The sequence below is a fragment of the Caretta caretta genome, chromosome 17 (assembly GCF_965140235.1).
Source record: "Caretta caretta isolate rCarCar2 chromosome 17, rCarCar1.hap1, whole genome shotgun sequence".
Classification (NCBI taxonomy): Eukaryota; Metazoa; Chordata; order Testudines; family Cheloniidae; genus Caretta; species Caretta caretta.
The window spans coordinates 3,548,442-3,572,274 of record NC_134222.1 but is presented as its reverse complement, the minus strand read 5'-3'; the positions used below and the strand labels follow the sequence as shown (position 1 = coordinate 3,572,274).

Below are 23,833 nucleotides of genomic sequence, written 5' to 3'. Positions count from 1 at the left end.
TTGTTGTAGATTTTATTATTTGAGGAGAAGTTGTGCTATATTATCTCTTTAACATAGTGATAATTTTGTGATGAGGACCTCAATAAAAAAGATACTATGGTAGTATGTTTGTTCGCATAAGGACTGTGTCCAGATCTTATTTTTTGTTGGCCTTAGTCTGTATAGTAGAACACCAGTTGTTTTGCTATTTCTTCTTGCCTGAACAACCATGAAGTTTGAAAAAGTATATAATATTTTGAAGTGGATTTCTCGTCTGCTGAAATCTTGTGTGTGTGTTGCGGGAAGGTACAAACTTGTCCTAAAGCTAGGAAAGTTCAGAGAAGAGGATTCTTTGTAGCTATTTTAAATTGAAATTATTTGTGAATGTGCCGTTAATTTTTCTTGGGATTGCTCTCTCATATAGATTCCCTGGTGAGGTTAAATTTTTGATATAAATTAATCTGCAGGGCAATTTGTTTTTTCATTTGAAAGTGTATTGCATGTTGTTGCTCGTCTAAATGTACTAATGATGCCTGGGAATGAGCAACATTTGGGAGCTTTCTTGCTGTTGGAGTTATAACTTGCATTTGGAAGTGGACAGAGAAAGTGCTGCAATTAAAATATTTTTCCTATTTAGTTTAATGTATTCAGTAGGTTAGAATACAATATAGATAATATATGACAAGAATGTATTTTGAACATGTAATGAAGGGTTGGATGATGCTAAAATATCAAAATATATCATAGTCTTAGCAGGATAGAAATTAATATATTCTAAATGCTCTCAGAACCCATATAGGTTACTTTTTTTGTCATCCACACCAGGCTTTCTGATATTTGAATTGAATTTTGCATTAGAATTCTGTTAATCTGGTCTTTTTATTTAAAGGGATACTCTCAACTAGAAATCTGATTTCAAAAAAATAAGGTCATAGTAGCTACACCTGCCTTTGAATCTCTTTCTTCAGTTTCTCTTCACCAGTTGTTGTGGCCTTATAATTACATCTTTCTATCTTCTAAAATATTCATCTTCCCAGTGAGTGTGAGTGAGAGACTTTTACAAACAGGGGAAATGGACTCCATACAAAGTGCTGTCAAATGCACAATTAAAAAAAAAAATTCTCTCAATCGTTCAGTTATATTTCTTAATTGTTACTTGTAACAGTAAATTAAAATCAGCCAGAATTGTGTTTTTATTGACCGTCACATTAACTTTTTCTCTGCATAACATTAGTCATATCTCTCTTCGTTCGGTGTGGGTCTAATTTTCCTTAAAAGCTCTGGGCCATTTTTGTGTGCAGTATGTTTTGCTTGTCTTTCTCTTTATTTTTTGTGCTCTCCTTAAATTTGCTTTTTCGTTGGGGGTTTCCTGAAGTAGCCAAAATATTATTCAGTTTTTCTTTTAATACATATGGCTAACTTTAAAAAAAAAAAGTTAATGGTCATTGAAGTTGGAAGCCAGGTACAATGCATGCAAGTGCAGTGCAGCACAATAATAAGTAAGAATACTACCTGTATAGCGGTTCCATAACATGAACAAATGTTTCCTGAATGCTAGTCTGATGCTCTTCTACTCATTTTTGAACTTTTGTGAAATCTGAACCAAAGTCACAAGTGAAAAATGAATAAATTAACTTAATGTGCCACATAGTCCTTCCACTGTAAATGATCCAGATGAAAATTCTGACCTGTGCACCATAGCTGTCTGTAAATATTTACTTTGGTCTTTTTCTAAATTATGCAAATAGTCCGGAATGTGCTCAATGAAATTCTCTGCTTCTCTGTCTAGAAACGATGTTGTGTACGATGCTAAAATCTTCACTATGTTGCCTTGATTTTTATCCATTCTCACTGATAAATTGCTATGAGTTTGAAGTCACCTGGACCTTATGGAGCTTCACCTTGGAGTATTAGTCTACATGCAGAGAATTCCAATTTACTTTGGAGCTAAGGATCTCTCAGGATACTCGGAGGGAACTTGTATGTCCTTGAATCACCACATATCCAAAACACTTAAACAGTGCTGCCCAATTAGTCCTAGACTGCTTTGATATGCAATGTTTTTGTTTCTTAATGCTTGAGGAGGATGTTGGTCTATGTGGTTTTTTTAAAGTGACTGACTTCAAAGGTTATTGCAAAATAGAGATCTTATATTTGTATGAAGGTGCATTAGTCAATCTCTGAAAAAATCCTATTGTGCAACTGCTTGAAACAATGAAAAACTCAGTCCAGACAAATAAAATTTAATCACTGCTGGCTGGACTTAAAAATCCTGGGTGCTTTGGCTGACCAGATTATTTAAAGCTGAAAATAAGAACTTTCTCACTGTCCTTGTGTGAATACCTCTAGAAGAAATAGAAGACTTGTCCATCATGGTGTGATGGCTTCTTAGTCATTTTCTTGTTTCCTTCTGCTAGTTCAGGGGAAGTGAATTTGCTTAATCCTGTCAGCAGTCATCTTGAAGTGATACTGTATGTATTCATCCCTGGGGAAAGAGGGGAAAAATAGCCTCCATAGGTTTGTTTGTTTATTTACTTATTTTGCTCTAGGGAAACTGGTGGTAAGTTATCAGAAGAATTTCTATAGAGACTTTACTGAAGCTGCCATGAAGGGCAACAACTTGGCAGACCATTTATGAGAGCATCCTCATTTCAAGGCAGATGACTAACAAATGCTGAACATGGTTTTAACTTACTTACCTATCCCTCATCTTAAAGTGTATACCTACTGATTCATATTTTATTTGGAGACATTAGAAGGTTAAATTCATTACAACTACAAAACTCTATTCATCCAAAAAAAAAGGGTGAGTGGGTAATGGTGCAAAACCGCAACCTACAACTAATTAGTATTCTTAGTCATGACAAGATTTAGGAGAAATATTTTCAGTTAAAAAAAGCACATCCTTGATTGGTATCCATTGTAGATTTTTATCATGGATTAATACATACTTTTAAAAAGAAAAGGAGGACTTGTGGCACCTCAGAGACTAACAAATTTATTTGAGCATAAGCTTTCGTGAGCTACAGCTCACTTCATCGGACTAACACGGCTGCTACTCTGAAACCGTACATTCTTTTAAAATATTGTCTAATTATTAGATGCTTTTGTTCTGATATACTGGGTGTCCACTGAATGCATCTGATGAAGTGAGCTGTAGCTCATGAAAGCTTATGCTGAAATAAATTTGTTAGTCTTCAAGGTATCATAAATCCTCCTTTTCTTTTTGCAGATACAGACTAACCCGGCTGCTACTCTGAAACATGTAAGAAGAGTATAACTTGTGGCCTTATTTATTTTTTGTCACACCATCAACATAGTACCTCTACTGGTCTGATCCTTACAAAAGGGTTGTATGTGTATCTGTTCATTCTTCCTTTTAAATAGCACATGCCTCAAACTCGGTACTTAACACAATAAATAGAAATAATCCTTTTCTCTGGCATGCCACTTTTCAATTTGGTATAGAGTATTTGACAAGAAGTTTGGTATTGCTTTTAAATTCTTTGAAATTCTAATTTTAAAGAATATTGTCTGTGTATCTAGAGTGTAAGCCTGAATTTGTCTTGAGCCTAATTGAATTTGTATTTTCCTCTGCACTCTGTGAAACACTGTGCTCGATACCCAAGGGCCCACCTCTACATGCCTTTGCATATCTCTTGAAAGGACAACTATCTATATTTATTAGTGGTAAGGATTCTGTGGTTTCTTTACTCTTTTATTGTAGACCTTAATAGTATTTTAAATATACTATTAAGTGTTAATCCCATAGCTTTTTGTGGATGGGGTGCAATATACTGTATATGACCTCGAGATTATTATTGTACTAATGAAAGGCTATAATTTTTGAAAGTTCCATTTTTTCAAGAAAACTAAATTATTTCAAGATACACTATTTTACCTAATTTAGTAAACCAACAGAGGCAATGGGGTTTACACTTGGGGACTATTTTATTCTTAAATTGCTTCAATGTGAATTAATGATTGCAGTAGTCCTAGAGCAGGGGTAGGTAAACTTTTTGGCCCGAGGGCCACATCTGGGAATAGAAATTGTATGGCGAGCCATGAATCCTCACTAATTGGGGTTGGAGTACAGGAATGGGTGAGGCTCTGGTTGTGGGTGTGGGCTCCAGGGTGGGGCCAGCAATGAGGAGTTCAGGGTGTGGTAAGGGGCTGTGGGGGTGGGGGATGAGAGCTCTGTCTGGGAGTGTGGGCTCTGGGTTGGGCCTGGGGAAGAGGAGTTTGGGGTGCAGGAGGGTGCTCTAGGCTGGGATCAAGGGGTTTGGAGGCTGGGAGGGGGATCAGGGCTGGGGCAAGGGGTTGGGGCACAGGGAGAGGCTATGCGGTGTAGGCTTCGGGCAGTGCTCTTCTCAAGTGGCTCCTGGAAGCAGAGGCCATGTCCCCACTCCGGCTCCTATGCGGAGCTGTGGCTAGATGGCTCTACACACTGCCCTGTCCGTGGGCGCCACCCCTGCAGCTCCAATTGGCCACAGTTCCCGGCCAATGAAAGATGTGCAGGAGGCAGCGGCGGCGGCAGCAACGTGCAGAGCGGAGCCCCCGGCTGCCCCTACACGTAGGAGCTGGAGTGGGGCCATGCCGCTGCTTCTGGGAATCACATGGAGCGGCCCCCGACCCTGCTCCCCAGCTGGAGCACCGCAGCACCGGAGCAGGGCAAGCCCCAGACCCTACTCCCTAGCGGTAGCTCCAGGACTGGTTTAAAAATGGCTTGTGGGCCGGATCTGGCCCATTGGCTGTAGTTTGCCCACCCCTGTCCTAGAGTGCTCTATGATAAATTACTCAGTGCTGAATTATGAGGTACTTCAGGATGGAGTAGCTATTTTAACCCTTAATTTCTTTGGTTGGGATAAGTCAGATTCCTAAAGGACTATTTTAAGTCTATTAATTGTACGCTTAATGCAGTCCTTTTAAATGAGTTCCTAGTAAGAAACTGCTTTAAGTATTTGTTACATTTTAATGAAGAAAACCTGCTGCATAACAGTTTATAGTTTGAAACGTTGGGCAAAAATGTATTTACAACAGGAATAACTTCAATGGCTGTCATAGTTTTAAATTTTCCTAGCACTCAAAGTATATTTCCAGGCAGCTCATAATAGAAAAACGTACTTTCACAGTGTATGAACTGGCATTAGTGAGCATCTTCCATATCCGGAATTAAAATTTCTCTCCTGAAAATTGTTTAAAGCAATAAGTACTACTGATCTAAATGTCTTGTTTGGTCTTTTTCCAAGTGTTAGTTGGTGGGCTTATCAAAAGAATTCCAGTCATCTGATCCTCTGGGTTAGCGGTTTGGGCAATATTGGGTCTATTTGAGTGCAGTGGTATGGTTAGTCACTTTGTATGATTACTCCTCATCTTCTATTTTCTTCTGAAATACTTAGTTTATGAATACTACGTCATAATTTGTCAAGTCAATATCTCTTTAATAGTCAAATTCAAATAGTCTTTAAAATCTGGTAGTTTTGATATCCATTAGGGGGAGAAATGGAGCATGGTAGGAGGATGCAGTTTGGAGAACTGTAGCCACACAGCGAACTTCCTGCATGTCCCATTTATTTAAAAGCAGTTTTAGCTAGAGATGGCCTGTCAATATAGAAACAATCTTTATGTCATAATTAGGTTTGATATGTACCTAAGCTCTTGGTCAAGCATAGCAAAAGCAGACTGTGAGTCTTAAACAGGAAGGATGATTTCTTATTTATGAGGATTGAGATCATGTGACACAATGCTTCTCAGGCCAGATGAAACAGAAGCAATTCATGTTCAAATATAAAGTTCTGTGAACTTTGCCATCATGCTATTTGGACTGATTATTATTACTTATTTTCTAGATAGCAATTTTTCAGGCATGGCTTCCAGTTTTGAGTTCATGAGGGCTCTTTCGTGGTTCTATTCAGCTATATGCTTTTCTCCTATTTGGAACCAATGGGAGTGGAGATGTGGTGGAGAGGAGACCAGGAGATACATAAAATGTCTTCACAATGAACGCTTTCTAGTATTGCATGCTTTTCATATGAAAATTCATATGAAATTTTAAAACCATAATCCCTAACTACAGGTCTTGAATTATCCCCTCATTGGTTGTACCTAACCCATCACCTAGCACAAATTTAACCATACTTTAATCAAGAAAATATTTTATTCCCCCTCACTCTAACCAGTGAGTGGAGGACTTCCCCTGATATCATGGTTTCATGTTGTGGTGACCTTCCTTGGCCAATGAGGGCTGAGTCGGGAGTTCCTTCAGGATGTATGAATGCCAGTCCTTCATTAGCCAGAGGCAGGCGTAGCTGAAGAGGGATAAAGTGTTTCCTCCCTCAGAGACTGTCTCTGCAGCCAGCAAATGAGAAACTAAAAACTGAACTGTACCTCTTGTTCGCTAGCCAATGGCCTGTATCTGTCAATGTTTATTTTTGCTTGAGATATATACTCTTCTAGAACAGCACACCTTTTTTCAAGATAAGAGGGTTGCTGATTTAGATACTACTTAACAGATGTTAATACAGTCTGAGTTCCCTTTCCTCAGGAACAGATTATGTTTCAAACATTACATGGCCTAATTACCTTTCATGTGGTCTTCCATTTAATGCATCATAGCTTCATTTAACCCAGGCCTTGCATTTCTGTTCACATTAACAACTTTTATTTAACATCCTAAATTACAGCATGGAGATTAGAGTAGAATTTTGCTGGATAAGAGCATTTGTAATTTGCACTCTATTAACTCAGTAACTTTTGCTTTGGTGGAACATTACTTTTAAACTTAGTAGTTACTTTCCAGAAATGACTTAAATTGGTCATTTAAATTATATTATAGCTTTAAAAATCCTGTAAAATTGGTCCAAATTGTTTAACGTGCAACCAGCGTTCATCTTTCAGAATTGCTGCAAAAATTTGTTCTTAATCAAACTTGAATTATTAATATAATTTTTATTAAAGAGTGTTAGGAGTTTGACACTACTGTAGTCTGTGTTCGTGGAAACTTCCTGTTCCTAAATCAGAATTTTTATATATTTATATTTTGCAGTCTTAGTGTAGCTGGAAAAGTCATGCTGATGTTCCATATTTGCTGATAACAGATAATACATGACATCTTACTTTTGGCTGCTGTAATGCTCTTTGGCTCTTGTCATTCCTGTCACTAGCTGTATTAAAGTCTCCCCTGTTTTCTTCTCATGTCACCTACAATGTGAACCAGACACAATCTGTAGTTAGTACTTCGGGCATTGAGGAGTACAGTAACACTGCTGTAGTGTGGAATACATAATCTCTCCATTTCATAAAGGGCCCTCACTATGGATCTTTGGCCTTAGAAGCTATTGTTAAAACATTGCCTTCTTAAAGAAGAGATTCTTGTAAAGAGTAACCCATGAGTTAAATGTTGCAAGGAGACCTCCATGCTCCCAATAACTTTCTTGTTGCTGAGATACAAATGCATGTTTGTTGATTAAGAAGCTAATTTTGCCTGCTGGCTACATCTGCAAACTACAATAAGCAGTAGAAGAGTAGTTCATGGATATGCAAGGAAAACTACATAGTCAAAGCTTTCATTGGGGAAAGAGGAAAACAATTATTTGGGGAAAGAGAGAGAAGTTTCTTCATTTTTTCCCTTCCCGGCCAAAATTTCAGGAATTCTTGTAAACTTTAGTTTTGTTTCACATTTGGATAGCAACTTTTCTTAACATAATTACATCAAGAGATTTCGTTACATAAGACAGTACGATATGACTCTGAACAATGGAATCCATAACTACTATACTGCTTTTTATTCGGAGTTCTCTGTGGAATCGTTAATTTGCCTGAACGTTGCTTGTGTGTGGGTGTGTGTACACATTTTATTATTTATGAGAAAATTATTATGTCCAGTAAACAGATGGATTTGTAGTGAGAGCACAGCCACTGAGACCAATTCTAATCCTGTCTTTTTCCACTGATTACTGGCATTGGGCAAGTCACTTGACCTCTCCATTTTCCTTTTCTATAAAATAGCCTTACCACTTAACCCTTCACAGGAATATTGTAAAGTGTTCATTAGTGTTTTGAAAACACTCTGAAGAGAACTACTTTCTAAATTCTATGTATTACGTCCAAGGAAAAGGGACAGAAAATGAGATGCTGTTACTGTGAATGAATTAAGATAAATGGAAGAGACTCCAAAAGGAGCAGAGTTGTGTAATGTGCTTGCTCCCTTCATGAACACAAGTCCTACTGGCTTCAGTGGGAGTTCTGCCATGGATTGAAGGCAGTGTACGTCCTTTAGTTGAACAGTCTGCTACAGTGCAATTAGGAGAATACTAACTTTATTTGTGGTAAACAAAAATGTGTAGTATTCTATAGTTCAGAATGCCCATAAACTGAACAACTTCTGAAGGATTCAAGCAAAACTCTCAATCTGTGTTTGCCATTATGTACCAATATCACACAGTATGGGCTCTAACTTACCCTTCCAAATCTGCGGTTAAAAGCAAAGAATTTGTATTTTGCTCATGATTTAATTACTAGATTTTGTTTTCCCACATCACAGCTGCTCTCAGATAATATCATATTTGTTATTTATTTGTATTATTGTGCCTAGAGCACTAGTCATGGACCAGGAACCCACCTCTTTTGAAAGGACAGTAATAATTTCTTTCTAATAAGTAATTGATACTGGTTATTGACTTTAGCCCAGTGATGTTCTGCAGCATTGATTAATTTCAGTTGGACTCACTGTAACACATAGAAATCCAAATCATTTATAAATGTCTGCCCTCCCCCATGGCTGTACCTTTCCCCTCTTTTCTACCAGCACAGAGTAGATACTCAGTAAGTTTTTTCTTTTCTTTTTCTTTCCCCCCAGGACGAGTGACTGAGACCTGGGACTAAAATATGTATTTTTTTAAAAGATACACTTGTTTGGTTGTTTCAGTGCTGGGACTTCCTGCCGAACTGTGTGCCTGGTACTTGCTATTTCTTGGTCCATGAAAGTTCACATCAGGTGACCTTCAGTGCAGTCTATAAGAGCTCATAATATTTTTCCCAGTTTTTCTAGAAATAAGTTTGCAGGATGGAGAGGGAGTAATAGTATATCTGAGTTGGTAGGGAGATCTTTGAGGTCTTTGTTAAAGCTTCTAGTTATATTTTTAATTATACCAGACAGAATCTAGGTCAGGTTTCTGTAGTTCAAAAAAGTAAGTCACTGTCATTTCTAAGCTATAAAAATGTTTTTTAGGTAGCTCAAGAGAAGGCTGATTTGTCAGGTGGTGTTACAGATAGATTACTTTCTGTTGTCCAAGAACAGCTCTTGTAAGGATGAGTGACATTACCCATTGTACCACAAAAACTGAGACTGAAATTACCGTTTTTTCAAATGTCAGTCAAATTCAGTTTTAGTGCTGAAATGATAAGTCAGTAAGATAAGGAAAGGTTTGTGTCAAGACAGGAAGGCTGTAATTGTAGCATGTACTGCACTGTCTCTCTCTCACACACAGACGCGCGCGCACACACACAGTTAATCTTGGTCAATAAGATCCTCATATTTGTTGCAGGTTTAAGAGGAAAATTTTGAGGGAAAGGAGCTACCTGTAAGTAAAGTTCTTGTGACTAAATGGCTTATCCAACTTTTCTTAGGTCTTATCTACCTAGGGAAATTGACTGGAATAGCTATTCCATAATAGCTCCCCATGTGGACACTTTATTCTGGTATCATTTTGCAGTAATTATTCCAGAATAAAGTGACTTTTATCCCAGAGTAGCATCCACACAGGGAACTCTTCGACAATAGCTTATCTGGCAATAACTGTATTGTGGTCAGTTTCCCCATAAAGACAAGGCCTTAGTGTAGAATCTTTGGGAATTAAGTTTAGACTTGATTGCAGAAGCAATATAAATGTAAGATGAAAAGTATAGTGGAGAGAGAATACTGTGGAGCCATGCCGGTTTTCTAGATTTGACACTGAATATGCTATTGCTTACCAACTCTTCAGAGACAAGTGGAACGTACGTTTTGGCATTATGGAAACATACAGCATGTTTGCAGTATTAAATCATGTCAGGCTATTTGTATAAATATTGGTCAGACACAAAATTCTATTCCAGTTGATTCTGTGTACGCATAGATAAAAATGGTTTAGGGTGAACAGATCAAACGTAACATTTTTCAAACCACAAATTAGAATTCTGTCATTGACAGGATGGGGGTGGAAATGTGAATATCTTTTGTGATATATTTTTTTTTATTTTTAAAAAGCTTCAATTTACATGTTGCAGTTAACTGTGAATCGCTATATTCAGCTTTTAGATGTAAGAGTTACTTTTAGTAATTGCCCCGTTGTGACTTCAGGAGCTGGACTGAGAGAATTCTCAGTAGTTTAAATGGTCTCTCTCCAAATTCTTCTCAATGAAGATTTAAATCAGCTGTCTCCACACACCCACTCACCTCTTTCCCCCTCCCTAAATAAAATATATTCCAAGTCTGAAAGTCCAAGATCTTCTTGCTAATGAGTTACATTAGAATGTTGATATAAATACCTTCTGAATGCTATTATAGTACTTAACTCTTTCTAAAACTCTAGCTGCTCTTTCTGGGTTTCCCTGGAACATAATTGTTGTCAGTATTGCTGATCTTTTTCTTCATGTAGGATGATTTCTTACTATTTTCAGTTTAAATTTGTTAACTGGATTTGATTAATATACTTTAAAGCCCCTTGAGTAATGGGGAAAAAAAACTCAACAGCGTTGTTTTGTATGACTTTCTCGGACAATATAGTACTATTCCCAGTGGTGCTTTTGGGGGCCCCTAAAGATTAAGACATTTCTAATTAACTGAGCAGCATGATTATAAAATGTTAATAGGGCCTTATGTGCCTCATAGCTTGGTATCTTAATAGAGATAGGAATGGCAACTTTTGTGATACCCGTTCTACAAAAAAGTGTTGTCCATAACTATTTAAGACTAAGGTCCTCAAGGGACAGTTTAGATTTTTTTAGGTTTCTTGTCACAGAAAACGAAGAAGGCAGTACAAATTTATGAATTACAATAAAAGAAAACAAGTAGCTTGCAATAAAATGCTAATTAAAATAAAATGACAATGCATTATTTTAATTCATCATGATAGCATATGTCCAAGTGCCCTGGACATGAACATGTCACTTCTGAGATTTTGAGGACCAAGTAATAAATGATCCCCAGCACTTATGAAAAGGATCTTAACGTTTTTAAATAATACATTTTTATTTGTTCTACAAAAGTGTTTTCCCATTTATAATACAGAGCTTCCTAAATTGGCTGTTGCCTTTGTGAATTATTGATTTGATCTATTAAAGAAATCAGATACATTTTTAAAAAGTGCAGTAAGTTTTATATGTCCTTTGAAAAGAATCCTTAATCTCTTGTCATTGTCTCCAACAGAATGCACACCGAAGGGTCTCAAGGCTACAAGTGGAGTATATCTCCTGCGTTTCTTGTATGTAAAGCACAGTATAAACGAGTGTATATTTGGAAACCAACCTTCTAGTTGGTTTATGAGTTAAAGCAAAGAGTACTCTGTTTTGGAGTTGGCCTCTTATGCTCATGTTTCTGTAGCTAAATGGACTAATTTCTTGTCCATTTCTGTAATAGTTAGCAGGGAGGTTTCTTGTTCTAAGACTCGATGGTCTGAAACAGCGATCAGTGGGAGCCCTCACTATCTGTGTCGTTGGGTCTTTTTTGTTTGTTTGTTTTTTTTGGGTTTTTTTCTTCACTAAAATTCTTCATTGCTGTTTTTCTTGAATAGCCATCTTATGACTCCATTGATAATGAGGCAGGAAACTGGTGACTGCAGAGCTGATAACTTGCATGAAATATATCCGATTCTGAATACTATGAATAAACGGATTGATACTGGTAAAGATGAGTTTTCATCAGTCTGGAGTGTTAATTGTATTACAAAGCTAAAGTCCAAGCATGATATTTCTTGCTTTGGAAAGATAATTGATCCAACTTCCACCAAAAAATTGGTATTTTTTAAAATTGATTTTTACTGTTTCTATTTCCTTTTGTATTGGGTAGCTTTCAGAGATGTTAATTTGCTATTTATGCATTACTCATTAGATGTAGATTATGATTAGCTGTCAATATGGAAACATTTCCAATGGATGTTTCTGGTAAATAAATGTATCCTGTTTTCAAGACCTATCAGTTACCCAAATTGTGTGATTTACTTATGCAACTCTTGTTAGCATTAATAAAGTTCTGTGTAACTTTACACATATTGATGGTACACTAGACTGGGGGTTTTCAGGACAAATTTTTGGTGGTCTCAGAGTGTGGCCACTAACTCTGCATCTTAAGACCTCTTAAGCTTTTTCCTAAAATACTTAAATAGCTTTAGGAAAACCAAATAAATATGCACAGACATATCCAAATCATTGTAATTTATTTATTGCTAGCTAGTAACTATGTTGTGAAGAGTGATACTTACAAACATACAAGTATCACATTTTACAGCAGACTTACTTAGCCCTGGCAAGCCTGGAGATAAACTAAGCCCTGGATGGAAGGTCAGGGGAGGCAGTTGGGGGCTGGGCCCTGCAGCCTGGGCCCAGGGACGGAGTGTTGGTTGCTGGGGCCTGCCATTGCGCAACCAGAGCTTGGAGCTGGAGCCGAAGGCTACATGGCCAGAGCCTGCTGCCCTGCCATCCCAGGGCTAAAGCCCAAAGCCTGAGCCCCACCACCCCTGGAAGGTGGGGAATTCACCAGCTCCTGCTCCTCCAGCATTGTGTCCCAGGTGTCTCCAGAGGGTGGCAGGGCCAACCCCTACTGGTGGCCCCAGCAACCAACACCAAGATGGTGTATCCAGGAGCAACGGGGAGGGGAGGGGCTGCTACTTTGGTCCATCCCCCTGTTCCGTGTCCATCCGTCCCCCCGTTCTCCCCCCCCCCCCCCCCCCGGAGGCTGGGCCACGAGAAAAGCCCCTGGTGGCCACATTTGAGAAACACTGCACTAGACCTCTTAAGCTTATTGGTGCAGAATTCTGTATTGTACTGTAATAACCAGATTTTATAGGTCTCCACTTTGCAACACGCATTGTGAAATCATTTTCTTGCACAAATAACTAGCACAGGAACATGCCTTCATACTTTTAAAACTTAGACAGTAATGTCAACAGTCAATGTTATGTGGCATCTATCAGGAACTTTGGGCAGCTTGAATTTAAACTTAAATTAGTTTTCTGATTGTTCCCCTATAGTTTCCTTGTGGCTTTGGCCACAGCTCTCCTACTCCCCTTCTCGCAGTATCACCATTTCCCTGTCCTTTTTGTCGTCCTCCTCTGCTGCTCCCAACAGCTTCAGCTTCTCTTATTTCCCTGTCCCCATCTATCTTCCCCAGCCCCCTTTTGGCAGTTCAGATCCATAACTCTCCATATTTGCTGTCTCCGTCTCTCTGGTGACACCTGCATCTATACCACACTTTTCCCTGGCACTACCTCCCTGGCACTGATTCTCCCCCCTCTCACTTCATACCTGTTCCCATCTCCCTCTATACTCAGTCCATCAAAAAAAAGGGGGGGAGGACAACTCCCAAAAATGCAGTACTATTCATACAACCTCATCTCCCACTATCTCATCTACACCACAAAGTTAGGTCCACGCAAATCAACTTGTCAATCTATTTATGTATTTGTCTACACTGAAACTTGTTTCTGGTCAGCATAAATGTCGTCTTTTATAGTGATTGAATAAAACCACCTCCCCAAACAGTGTAGAGCCATGGTAGACCTAATTTGATCAATGCAATGTGAGCGTAGACACAGTGACCTGTGTTGACCGAACAGTCTTCCAGCCACTCTCCCATAGTGCCTCAGTCCCTGAAACAGTGACCACTCTGCTCACAATTTTAAACTCCACTGCATAGGAGTAACATAGACTGGAACACTTCCAAACCCCGTTCTTCCCCACCCAAAAAAAACCCCACGTGTTTTTGAAATATCTTTCCTGATGGTGTGCCATGGCAAGCATACCTAGCAACTCACCTTTGTTTGTGCCTGCCATACCATGGCTCCACATACAGTCAGGCATTAGACACACACCTGCATGGAGAAGCAAGAATAATTAAATCTCCTGGGTTTGTGGGGGAAAAAAAGAGACCCTGAAAGCACAGCTGTGGAACAGCTGTAGAAACGTGGACATGTAAGAATGGCTATCACGAGGGATGTAGGCTAAGGGATGCATCAGGGATTAGCAGCTGTCAGGGTTCCCTTCCCACTCTGAACTCTAGGGTACAGATATTGGGACCCACATGAAAGACCCCCTAAGATTATTTCTACCAGCTTAGGTTAAAACTTCCCCGAGGCACAAATCCTTCCTTGTCGTTGGATGGGTACTGCTGCCACCACCAAGTGAGTTAGACAGATTCAGGAAAAGGACCACTTGGAGTTCCTGTTTCCCCAAAATATTTCCCCCAAGCTCCTTCACCCCCTTTCCTGGGGAGGCTTGAGAATAATCTACCAACCAGCTAGGTAACCAAGGTGAGCACAGACCAGACCTTTGGGTTTTTAGGACACTAAAAACCAATCAGTGTCTTAAAAAACAGAACTTTATTATAAAGGGAAAAAAAAAACACACCTTTGTAAAATCAGGATGGAAAGTCATTTTACAGGGTAATAAGATTTAAAACATAGAGGATTCCCCTCTAGGCAAAACTTCGAAGTTACAAAAAACAGGGATAAATCTCCCTTTTAGCGCAGAGAAAATTCACAAGCTAAAACAAAAGATAATGTAATACATTTCCTTCCTATTACTTACAATTTGTAATCTTAGATGGTTAGTTCATATATGGCTTTAGGAGATGTATTTTCCGTACCCTGGTTCCTCGCTGAACCGGAGAGAACACACAGAAAAAAACCCAAAAAACTTCCCCCACAGATTTGAAAGTATCTTCTCCCCTTATTGGTCCTTTTGGTCAGGTGCCAACCAGGTTATTTGAGCTTCTTAACCCTTTACAGGTAAAGGAGGGATTTTATGCTACCTTTAGCTATATGTTTATGACAGCAGCTGTACCACATGAAAACAAATGAACTTTGCCAGGGATACCGTAAGGTGAGGGAGGGCAACAAGAAATCTGTTGCTGCCCCCAAAGACCTGCCACACTTGCAATGAACTTCATGCCATACTAGACGGTGGCCCCACCGGCACCCTGCAGAGCTCTGTGGACACCTTGGAGGAGCCTGAGTGAAGACTTCTGCCATGAAGAGAGAGAGGGAGGAGGAGAAAAAGGGAGGCGATGTGACGCGACGGGGGACACCAACTATGTTGCGAGCCAGGAGGACCTGTTTAGAATGCCACAGGAGTCTAGCCAGTCCCACTAGGAGAGCATAGATGAGCCTGCTGATGAAGGGGAAAGGAGGTAAGTGTGCTTGCACAGTTTTCCTTACAATGTTTGCTTTTGCTTCCCTCCTCCCCCAACCCTTGTGATCATTTAAAGATGGTGCCTGGCCCAGCTCTAGTGTACAAGACCATGGGATCAACTTTTCATTGTTTTACTATTATATTATGAGAAATAAGGTTCGGAAATAGATTCAAAACAATTTCCCGAACAGTACCAACATTCAGATTACACAATCCACATTGATTCAGTGTCCTGTGCCCAGGTACAGATAGAACAAACAGTGGTGGAGTCCCCATCTGCTTTTCATTCCCTTGTTGGAATAGTCAGGAGGGCTATGAGGAGCCCCTTGGCCATGTGAATAGGGATGTTCCTCTTATTTTCGTAACAGATCTTGACGAAACTTGAATGGAGATATTCTGCCATCATCTCCTGAAGGTTTCTAGGGATGGCAGTCTTATTTCTTCTTCTGTGATAGGACAGGTTTCAGAGTAACAGCCGTGTTAGTCTGTATTCGCAAAAAGAAAAGGAGTACTTGTGGCACCTTAGAGACTAACCAATTTATTTGAGCATGACACTTTCCCATGCCGTTTTGTTACAAGTTTGCCTGGTTCATTGTAGCAAACAGGGTAGCGATATACTGGTCAGGGCAGCTTTGGGATGCTAGTAGCAGCTTGGTTCCCTGTGCCTTTGTGACCCTCAGGAATGAGCTATCAGTTAAAATTGCTACTAACTGTGAAAAATAGTGCCAGTATTCACTGCCATTGCTCTCTACTTGTACCCATGGAATAGGGTCCAAAAATGTATGGGTTCATGTATAGAAAATAGGCCCCATCCTCTATGCCAGGCCGTACTCAACATGGCTGGCGCTGGAGAGCAGTACTGTGGTGAGGTACTCGAAAGCTGAACTGTCAGTCAGCATTAAAGTATTTGTGGGAATAAGAGAAGGGAGTTTTGGAACTCCCATCTTTCCCATTCCGTTGGAACTGTAAATTTAATGGTGCATCTGTCTTTTTTTTTATCAGCAACTTCTGGTGTGGTGGCCTTGAGAGGTACCTCCTTTACACACGCAGAATGCCTGACCTTGGTGAGGAGAAGGAAGAGGGCTAGGGAGGATGTGTTCGGCGAGATCCTGCAAACCAGAGGTTCACTGGACTGAACAAAGGTCTTGGAGGGCCAGTATGACCAAGAGCATGAGAAGGACAGAGAGGATAGGCAAAAGGCCCAGGCGTGCCAGAAGGACAAGTAGTGGAAAATGCACTGTGACGTAATGGGTCTTCACAGACAGTAAACACAAGAGGTGCAGACCCTGGCTCACTTACAGGTCCAAAAATCCTAGACTCATCAGCCTTTGCACTGTTTGGAGAACTCAGTGCTTCTGCTCCCTACACCCCCAAGATAACATGTGGCATCATGGACCACTTGCTTACCCCTACCAGTCTACTCAAGAGGAACAACAAGGAAAATGCAGCTTCATATAGAGAGACGTGTGAAAACCACAGATTGGTGCATGCGAAGCCGCAACTGACGACATTGAACTACCTTTTTGTTTACACAAATGGACGTAAATGTTGACTTCCTTTTCAACCAGAATTTTAAAAGTTTTGCCCCGTTAAGTTATAAGTTTGTATAATGTATGTATATGTTTGTACTCTGATTTTATGCACCTAATTTTTTCACTCAAATTATGTTTATTAATTCACAACAAGTATTATGAAATGCATAATGGCAGTCAAGAAAGCCAACTACTTATAAATGCACCACAGAATTCGTGACGTCAGTAAAACATGCAGCCATATTTATAAATGTACAGTATGCACAACTCAATTCATAGTAAGAGGCAAAGCCCCAGGCCCAACAGTATTTATAACTTGAAGGAGGCACAACACAATATATATTAGCAGGCAAACCCCCCCCCGCTCCCCCCAAATATGTTGTTTAAATTACATGAGACAGATGCCAGAGAACACTACAGTGGCTGACTGTGAAGCATCCCTCAAGTACATAGTTCCACACTGGGTTCTTCTAATAGCACTGGTGTCTGACCGTTCAAATTCAGAAGAGAGATGTTCCACCTTACCCTCCACCCTGGTGGCAGTTTTTCTCCCTTTTTCTCACATACATTATGCAGCACATAACATGTAAATATAACCATTAGGATGTTTTTCTTGCTGTGTTCTAATCTAGTGAGTAAACAATGCCAGCGACCCTTCAGTGTACCAGAAGCACATTCCATAGACATTCTGCATCTGCTGAGCTGAAACTTGAATCTTTCCTTGGTGCCGTCCAGATGGCCAGTATACGTCTTGATGAGTAAGTGGAAGGCTGGGTCTCAGAGAATCGCTGTTGGCATTTCCACATCTCCAGTGTTAATCCACTGCTCAGGAAAGGCTGACCCTAAATGCAACTTCTTGAACAGTCCTGTGTTCTTAAAGATGCAGGTGTCTTGTACCTACCCTGACCAACCTACATTGATATCAGTGACTCAACCCCTGTGATCCACTAGCACTTACTTTTCCGTGGTTATATATCCTTTTTTGTTGATGTACTCAGTAGCAAGGTTGGCTGGTGCCAAAATAGGGAGATCTGTTCCATCTGTCTCCCCACAGCAGTTCAGGAACCCCATAGTTGCAAATCCATTCACTATTCCTTGCCTTCCACTTATCATAGCCTGGCATAGCTGGAGGCAATTAATGACCTTACACGCTTGTATGACAGTGGCCCGCACTGTAGATTTTCCAACTCCAGAATGATTTCCCCCGACTAGTAGCAGTCTGGCTTTTGCAAGCTTCCAGGTCGTGGTTATCACTTGTTTCTCCACTGTCAATATAGGCCTTATTTTGCTATCTCTGCGTTGAAGGGCTGGGGCAAGATCAGCATACAAATACAGGACTGTGACTCTTTGCATCTGAAAGTTCTGCAGCCACTGTTAGTCGTCCCAAACATGCATTACAATGTGCTTCCACCCGTAAATGCTTGTTTCTCAGCACCAGAATTAGTGCTCCGCCATCTGCAGCTGCTCCATGAATGCCACCAGCAACCTGGGATTTTTTTCACTAAATCCATCAACAAACTCTTCTTGACAATATCCTTGTATTCCCCATTGTGATTCCATTGTTTCAGTACTTCCTGCAGGTCTACAAATACAGGAGAATCATTTGTCGTGTTAGCAGTGTTCATGTTAATAGTGCTGAGCTCTCTGGGCCCCATGCGTCCGGCAAAGATGGCAGAGGCTGAAAAGCACGATGTGGAATTTTTGAAAAATGGCTTGAAAATTATGGAATGTGGAAGATATTATAGGGTGGAAAAAATTGCATGCTGGGTATTTGACCCCATCTCCCAAAAATCCCTGGGCGAATCCTTGCTATCCCACAAAACTGTGAAAATATCCTGAAAGGGATTGTGCCAGATGGCAGTGCATGGCACACTGGGATAACCCTACCCATGGTGCACCATGCTTTATATCCATGCAAGCACTCCTGGTGAGTACGTAAATTGCCGATGCAATCAGCCAAATATGCACATGCACAGGTGAAGTACAAACTTCAGTGGCTGTATTATGATGTAAATTGTGTGGGCCAAAGCTTGTGGAGTAGACATGGTCTCCATTCTCCACCTGTTGGATCACCTTGACCTGGATTACTCCTGACACTATTTCTGCAACTTTTTTTTTCCTTTTCTCTTCTCTAGCCTCTTCTCTTACTCCTAATTTTGACAATAATAAAATATAGCTTTTCAGCTTGAGAACTTGAAAGTTGGCATGTTTCTAGTTCACAATGAGGAAGTCACTGGAAAAAACAAATGACTGAGCATTTTCACATGTACAATGTGAAGTTTCTAAAGTTGTTGATGTTGCCATGGAGTCTGAACACCATTGGGGAGTTAGAGGATAGTCATGCCTCTCTTCTCTACGCCACTCCTTTCCGCCACTCTCAACTAGAGACTCGCAGATTCTGTTCCCCTAATAAAACTCGCATCTTTGCATGCCATTGCTCAACCAACAGAGACAAGATGTGCTGCCTGTAAGTTTTCACACATGATTTTGGTTTTTTTGCTTATTTTCTTTTTTGTTTTCCTGTTGCCTTAAAGGAATGTGGTCAAATTAAATATACATTTTTAATTTACTAAAAATGGAAATTTAAAAATTATAATTTTTCCCCATTTATGCTGTTTGTTACACCATGATTTCACTTAGCTGAGATACTAAATGGAGACTATTCGCTTGCCTTTGATAAGTCAGTTTGTGGTCAGGTTTAATTTGCATTTTGTCAGACCATTGCCTCATGTGCATCTCTAGCACAATACAATATTTGAGTTGCCAAAGCTATCATGTAATGTCTACCTAGCTTTTTAAATATTTGGGGGTTTTAAAAAAATTAATGTTATGTTTTATGGAAGTTTGTTTTCAAAAACCCAAATCTGGCCCAGGAAGCATCCCTTGGATTCAACTTTAAGTCCGTTTAGACACCCACAAATCAGGAAACACAGGAAAGCATTCAAGGATTTTATATCTCAGCTATACCCTCACACATGTGTGGATTAAAGTAGTGCTTAAAAGCATGATCACTTTCTCATTTTTTTCCTGCTATGTTAAATACTCATAACACTCAATGTGTAATATTGTGCAAGACTAAAGATAATTACTGCATGAAACACACTTGTCAAACAGGATGGAACAACATACTACAGATACACTATTGGGCAACAGAGTGGTACTAAGGGAAAAAAGGCTGACGTGTATGTGTTTTGTATTTAAATAAGTAAGACTGTAGAGACTATATAAGAATACTGAGGTTAGTTGTTCATGGCAGCTTATGTTGCTAAGCAGATGGGCTGCTGAATTTTCTCAGCTGGAATTTTTTCAAGGTGTGTGCCTTAATTATCACTTTCATCCAAGAACAGAGTACAGAGGTCACAAGTGCATGCATAACCATGTCCAGATCTTCTCCTCCAGATGAGGGCAGGCTCTTCTAGCTAGTTGCAGATGAAAGTGGGTAGTTTTTTGTTGCCATAGCTATTTGGATATCCAGTAGCAATAAGAATTTCCAAGACTGCTGACTGATTTAAATGATCTTCAGGCAGGTTCTTGGTAATGGAGGATGTTTTTTTGTTTTGTTTTCTTTAAAAAAGGCTAGTTCTTCAAAACTTCTTCCTACAAGCATTGCCTCAATCTTGGGTGGGTTCTGTGTAAACTAGATACCTTTTAGTTTGTGCCAGCAGCATCTACGCAGGGCATTAAGAGTACAACGCTTCGGAGCACTCTGTAATTCACATCCCTGTAGTCCATACTGGAGTGGAGTGTAGACATAAACTAAGACTGCTAACAAGGCTGCTATTTTTAATGATGGCTTTTATGCGTGCCTACCTACCTAAGAACTAAGGCTGCCAAGCTGCCATTCAATAGTAATAACTTCTTGTAGGGTCCAATAGAACTGGTGACATAGTGAATATTGAGCCATCTGGCCTCAAGGTTCACTTAATAAGGACGTACGGAACCATTCATATCCATTTAAAAAAAAAAATTCCCAAAGAAAAGAGGTGAATTTAGCTCATTACACCTTATCCTAAGGTAATTATCACGATACAGCTTGGCTATATAAGAACTCCTTTAGTATCTTTAAGTGACCTGTTTAAAAAGTAAAATCTTTCTAATTAAATTGGTGACTGTTAAAAGGATGTACTCTGACAATATAATTCTCAAATCCTTTTGTAGCTAATGCTGACCCCTCTGTTTTTGAGCCCATTTAAGAACAGCTAGCAGGATTCAAACTAGAGCAACCTATTGAATAAATGTATTGTGTGCGTGGGGAAGCTTTTACTGGTAAAGGTTGTTTTGCTTAGGTGACTATGGTTATAATGTGTTTGGAAGTACATCTGGTACTTCATTGCTTATCAGTGTTCTTTTTTTTTCCTTTTAGGCGGTTTCCTAGAAACATGATTGCTTGCTGGTGTTGATCTCACAGTTTGTGAAGACTCCTTCTCTGATAATGTCAAGTTCGGGCTACCCTCCTAACCAAGGAGCATTCAGCACAGAACAGAGTCGTTATCCTACTCACTCTGTCCAGTACACCTTCCCTAACGCGCGACATCAGCAGGTAAGGAGCAGATACCATGCAGATTACAATCTGAACCTGTCATTCGGGTATTTTGCTCATGCCAAATGTGTATTTTTACCTACTTAATCCTAGGTCAAAGATGTTTTGAAAAACAATGAAATTTCAGAGTATTGAACCTAATTAAAACTGATGAGGGGAATTTACATACTTATGCTCTGTCTTCCTTTGATGGAATTTGACCAGTGCACCAAGGTTAATACCTCTAATTAAACAAAATGTGGGATATGGTTTGAAATGTTTCTGGCCATATTTAGATGCCTTATGTAAAAGGTGTCCCTTCCAGCGTTATATTGCTTCCTAACTCCCTAACAAGATATTGATTCACAGGAGTTTGAGTTTATCCTTACTTCCTGCAGCACTGTGGTTTGTGAAATCTGGTGAGATCCCAGCCCAAGGTGGTAAGACTGTTATGATGACGTTGTAGTAGTCTACCAAAATATTAAAACCATGCAGGCATCCTGAGTGAAATGTTCAAATTGTCAGTTATATGCTACTTCCTATTTTCAATTCTGTAAATCCCCTCAAGAAAAATGTTATATGTTTCAGTGTTTAGTTAGTTTCTTAGTGTACGAAGAGAGTGGAGTAGCAATATATATTTGGCAAATAGAGAACCTTCTCTCTAAAATAAGGCAGTCTTTTTGGATTCTCACTTCCTCTGGTTTTATTTTTAATGTTGAAAACTCAAATGTAAATATGTGTAAACCAGAGTGGAGTGACAGAGGACACATTTTGACCACTGAGCAATGCTGCTGCCAATTTTGGCTTGCTAAATAGTTGGTCAAAATTTTTTTTTGCTGAAAACCTTAGATTTTATAAACTGCACACTTCTTCTGTTTGTTGGCTTGGCTCTCTTAAGATAAAATCAAGAAGATTTAAATGTCTTTTGAATATAGTACCATATATTGTGAAATTAATACAACTTTTCTATTTTTGTGGTGGGTTTTGTCCTAACTGGAACACACAATCCCTGAGGAACTAATTGAAAATTATGTTCTTTTTTTAGTCTTACTTTTAATCTAGTAATGCTTAATTACTAGGCTAGGTGTAGCCAACATAGAAGAAAGGCTGGATTTGGAATGGAAACACTAATTTTCTAACACTGTGCAAAGATGACTTGTATAATCTTTGACAAATCTAATAACGTTTTCTGAGTTAAAAAGTGACCTGTCAAATGCTGTGACAGAATGGTTCCTACAAGTGCCATAGGAGGTCAGTCTCAGGAATGGAGGGAGTCTCTCTACTGTGGGCCCAGGAGCTCTCCATGAGAACTTACCATTGCCTAGCTCCTCCTCTTCCTTCTCTCTAAGAACCCTAGATCCCTGGGTAGGTCAGAGCAATACTTAGTACACCTGGATGTGTGTGTGGGGAGTAATGGTGGGTTTACAATACTACTATCCCACTGATTCCCCCACCCCATCCCCAATCATTGAGGGGTAGCAGGAGCCAAACTGGCCCTTCGGACAAGTTATTCAACTTGGAACAGCTCTAGCTTGTGTCCATGAATAGCGGTCTACAAAGTGCTGTTCTGCTTGCTAGGATTACCAAGATGAACTGCACTCTGGTCTTGCCCTCACTCATCCCCAACCTGCCCCAGAATGTCCCCATGCCTGGTTGGCTAGGAAGGACTGGTGTAGGGCTGGCCATATTAGGGTTCCCTTACACTAGGGAAATCCTTAGCGGCTGCCTTAATGTAGCTTTGGGTCCGGGTTGCACCACTGGAGTAACGCAAAGGGGACTCGAGGGATTGAAGATCTGGCCTCCTATGTGCTCTTTGGTCACTGGTGCTGAGTAGGATAAATCTTCTGGCTAATGAGGTGGTTGATGAGTTGTTGAGGGTTATTTTGCATGTTAAGAGTTAGTGTTCATTGCGTTTTAAAGAAAATGGAAATCTATAAAAAGACCCATGTTAGAATAAATGTTGTTTAGATTAGTGTCTCCTAGACCTCCCTTTGATTGTAAACTCCATGGGTCGCTTCTGTATCCTACTGAATCTAATATCACATTTCAAAATATCTTGAGCTGCATTTGAAACCTTAAACTTCAGCTCTTATGAAAGGATCTTCAAAAATGGAGAAGTTGTGTGGTAACTGGACAGTTTAAAGCCACTTGTATGTTGAGTTCCGATATTTCAGTGGATAGTATTCTGTACTCATGATATAATATTGGGGATATAAAACTTTTTTTTTCTAATCATGTCTGAAACAATGGTTTTAAAAGTTTACTGGTCCTGAGAATATGGGTACTGCATCTTTGCAACTGTTCCCATGTGATTGTAGCAGCTAATCTCCCATGAACAACTGGAGCTAGATATTAATGTCATACCATTTGCAAGTTGTGATTCCAAGCTTTCATATGGCACAGAGCTTTCACTTCTCAT

General features: G+C 39.7%; 1 protein-coding gene across 13 annotated transcripts in view; it reads left to right on the top strand.

The window, feature by feature from the left end:
* The window catches only part of NCOR1 (nuclear receptor corepressor 1), a 115,092-nt gene that overhangs the window by 1,359 nt on the left and 89,900 nt on the right, over positions 1-23,833 (top strand). For 11 of the 13 annotated variants that reach the window (XM_048823629.2, XM_075120947.1, XM_048823628.2 and 8 more), the window contains exon 2: positions 21,259-21,435. The exons of 1 other annotated variant lie outside the window; for it this stretch is intronic. In XM_048823629.2, the coding sequence (XP_048679586.1) occupies positions 21,328-21,435 (108 nt within the window). In that variant the 5' untranslated portion in view covers positions 21,259-21,327. Of the gene's footprint in view, positions 1-19,030; positions 19,363-21,258; positions 21,436-23,833 lie in introns of those variants that run through there. One more of the 13 variants, XM_048823615.2, reaches the window with a different exon arrangement.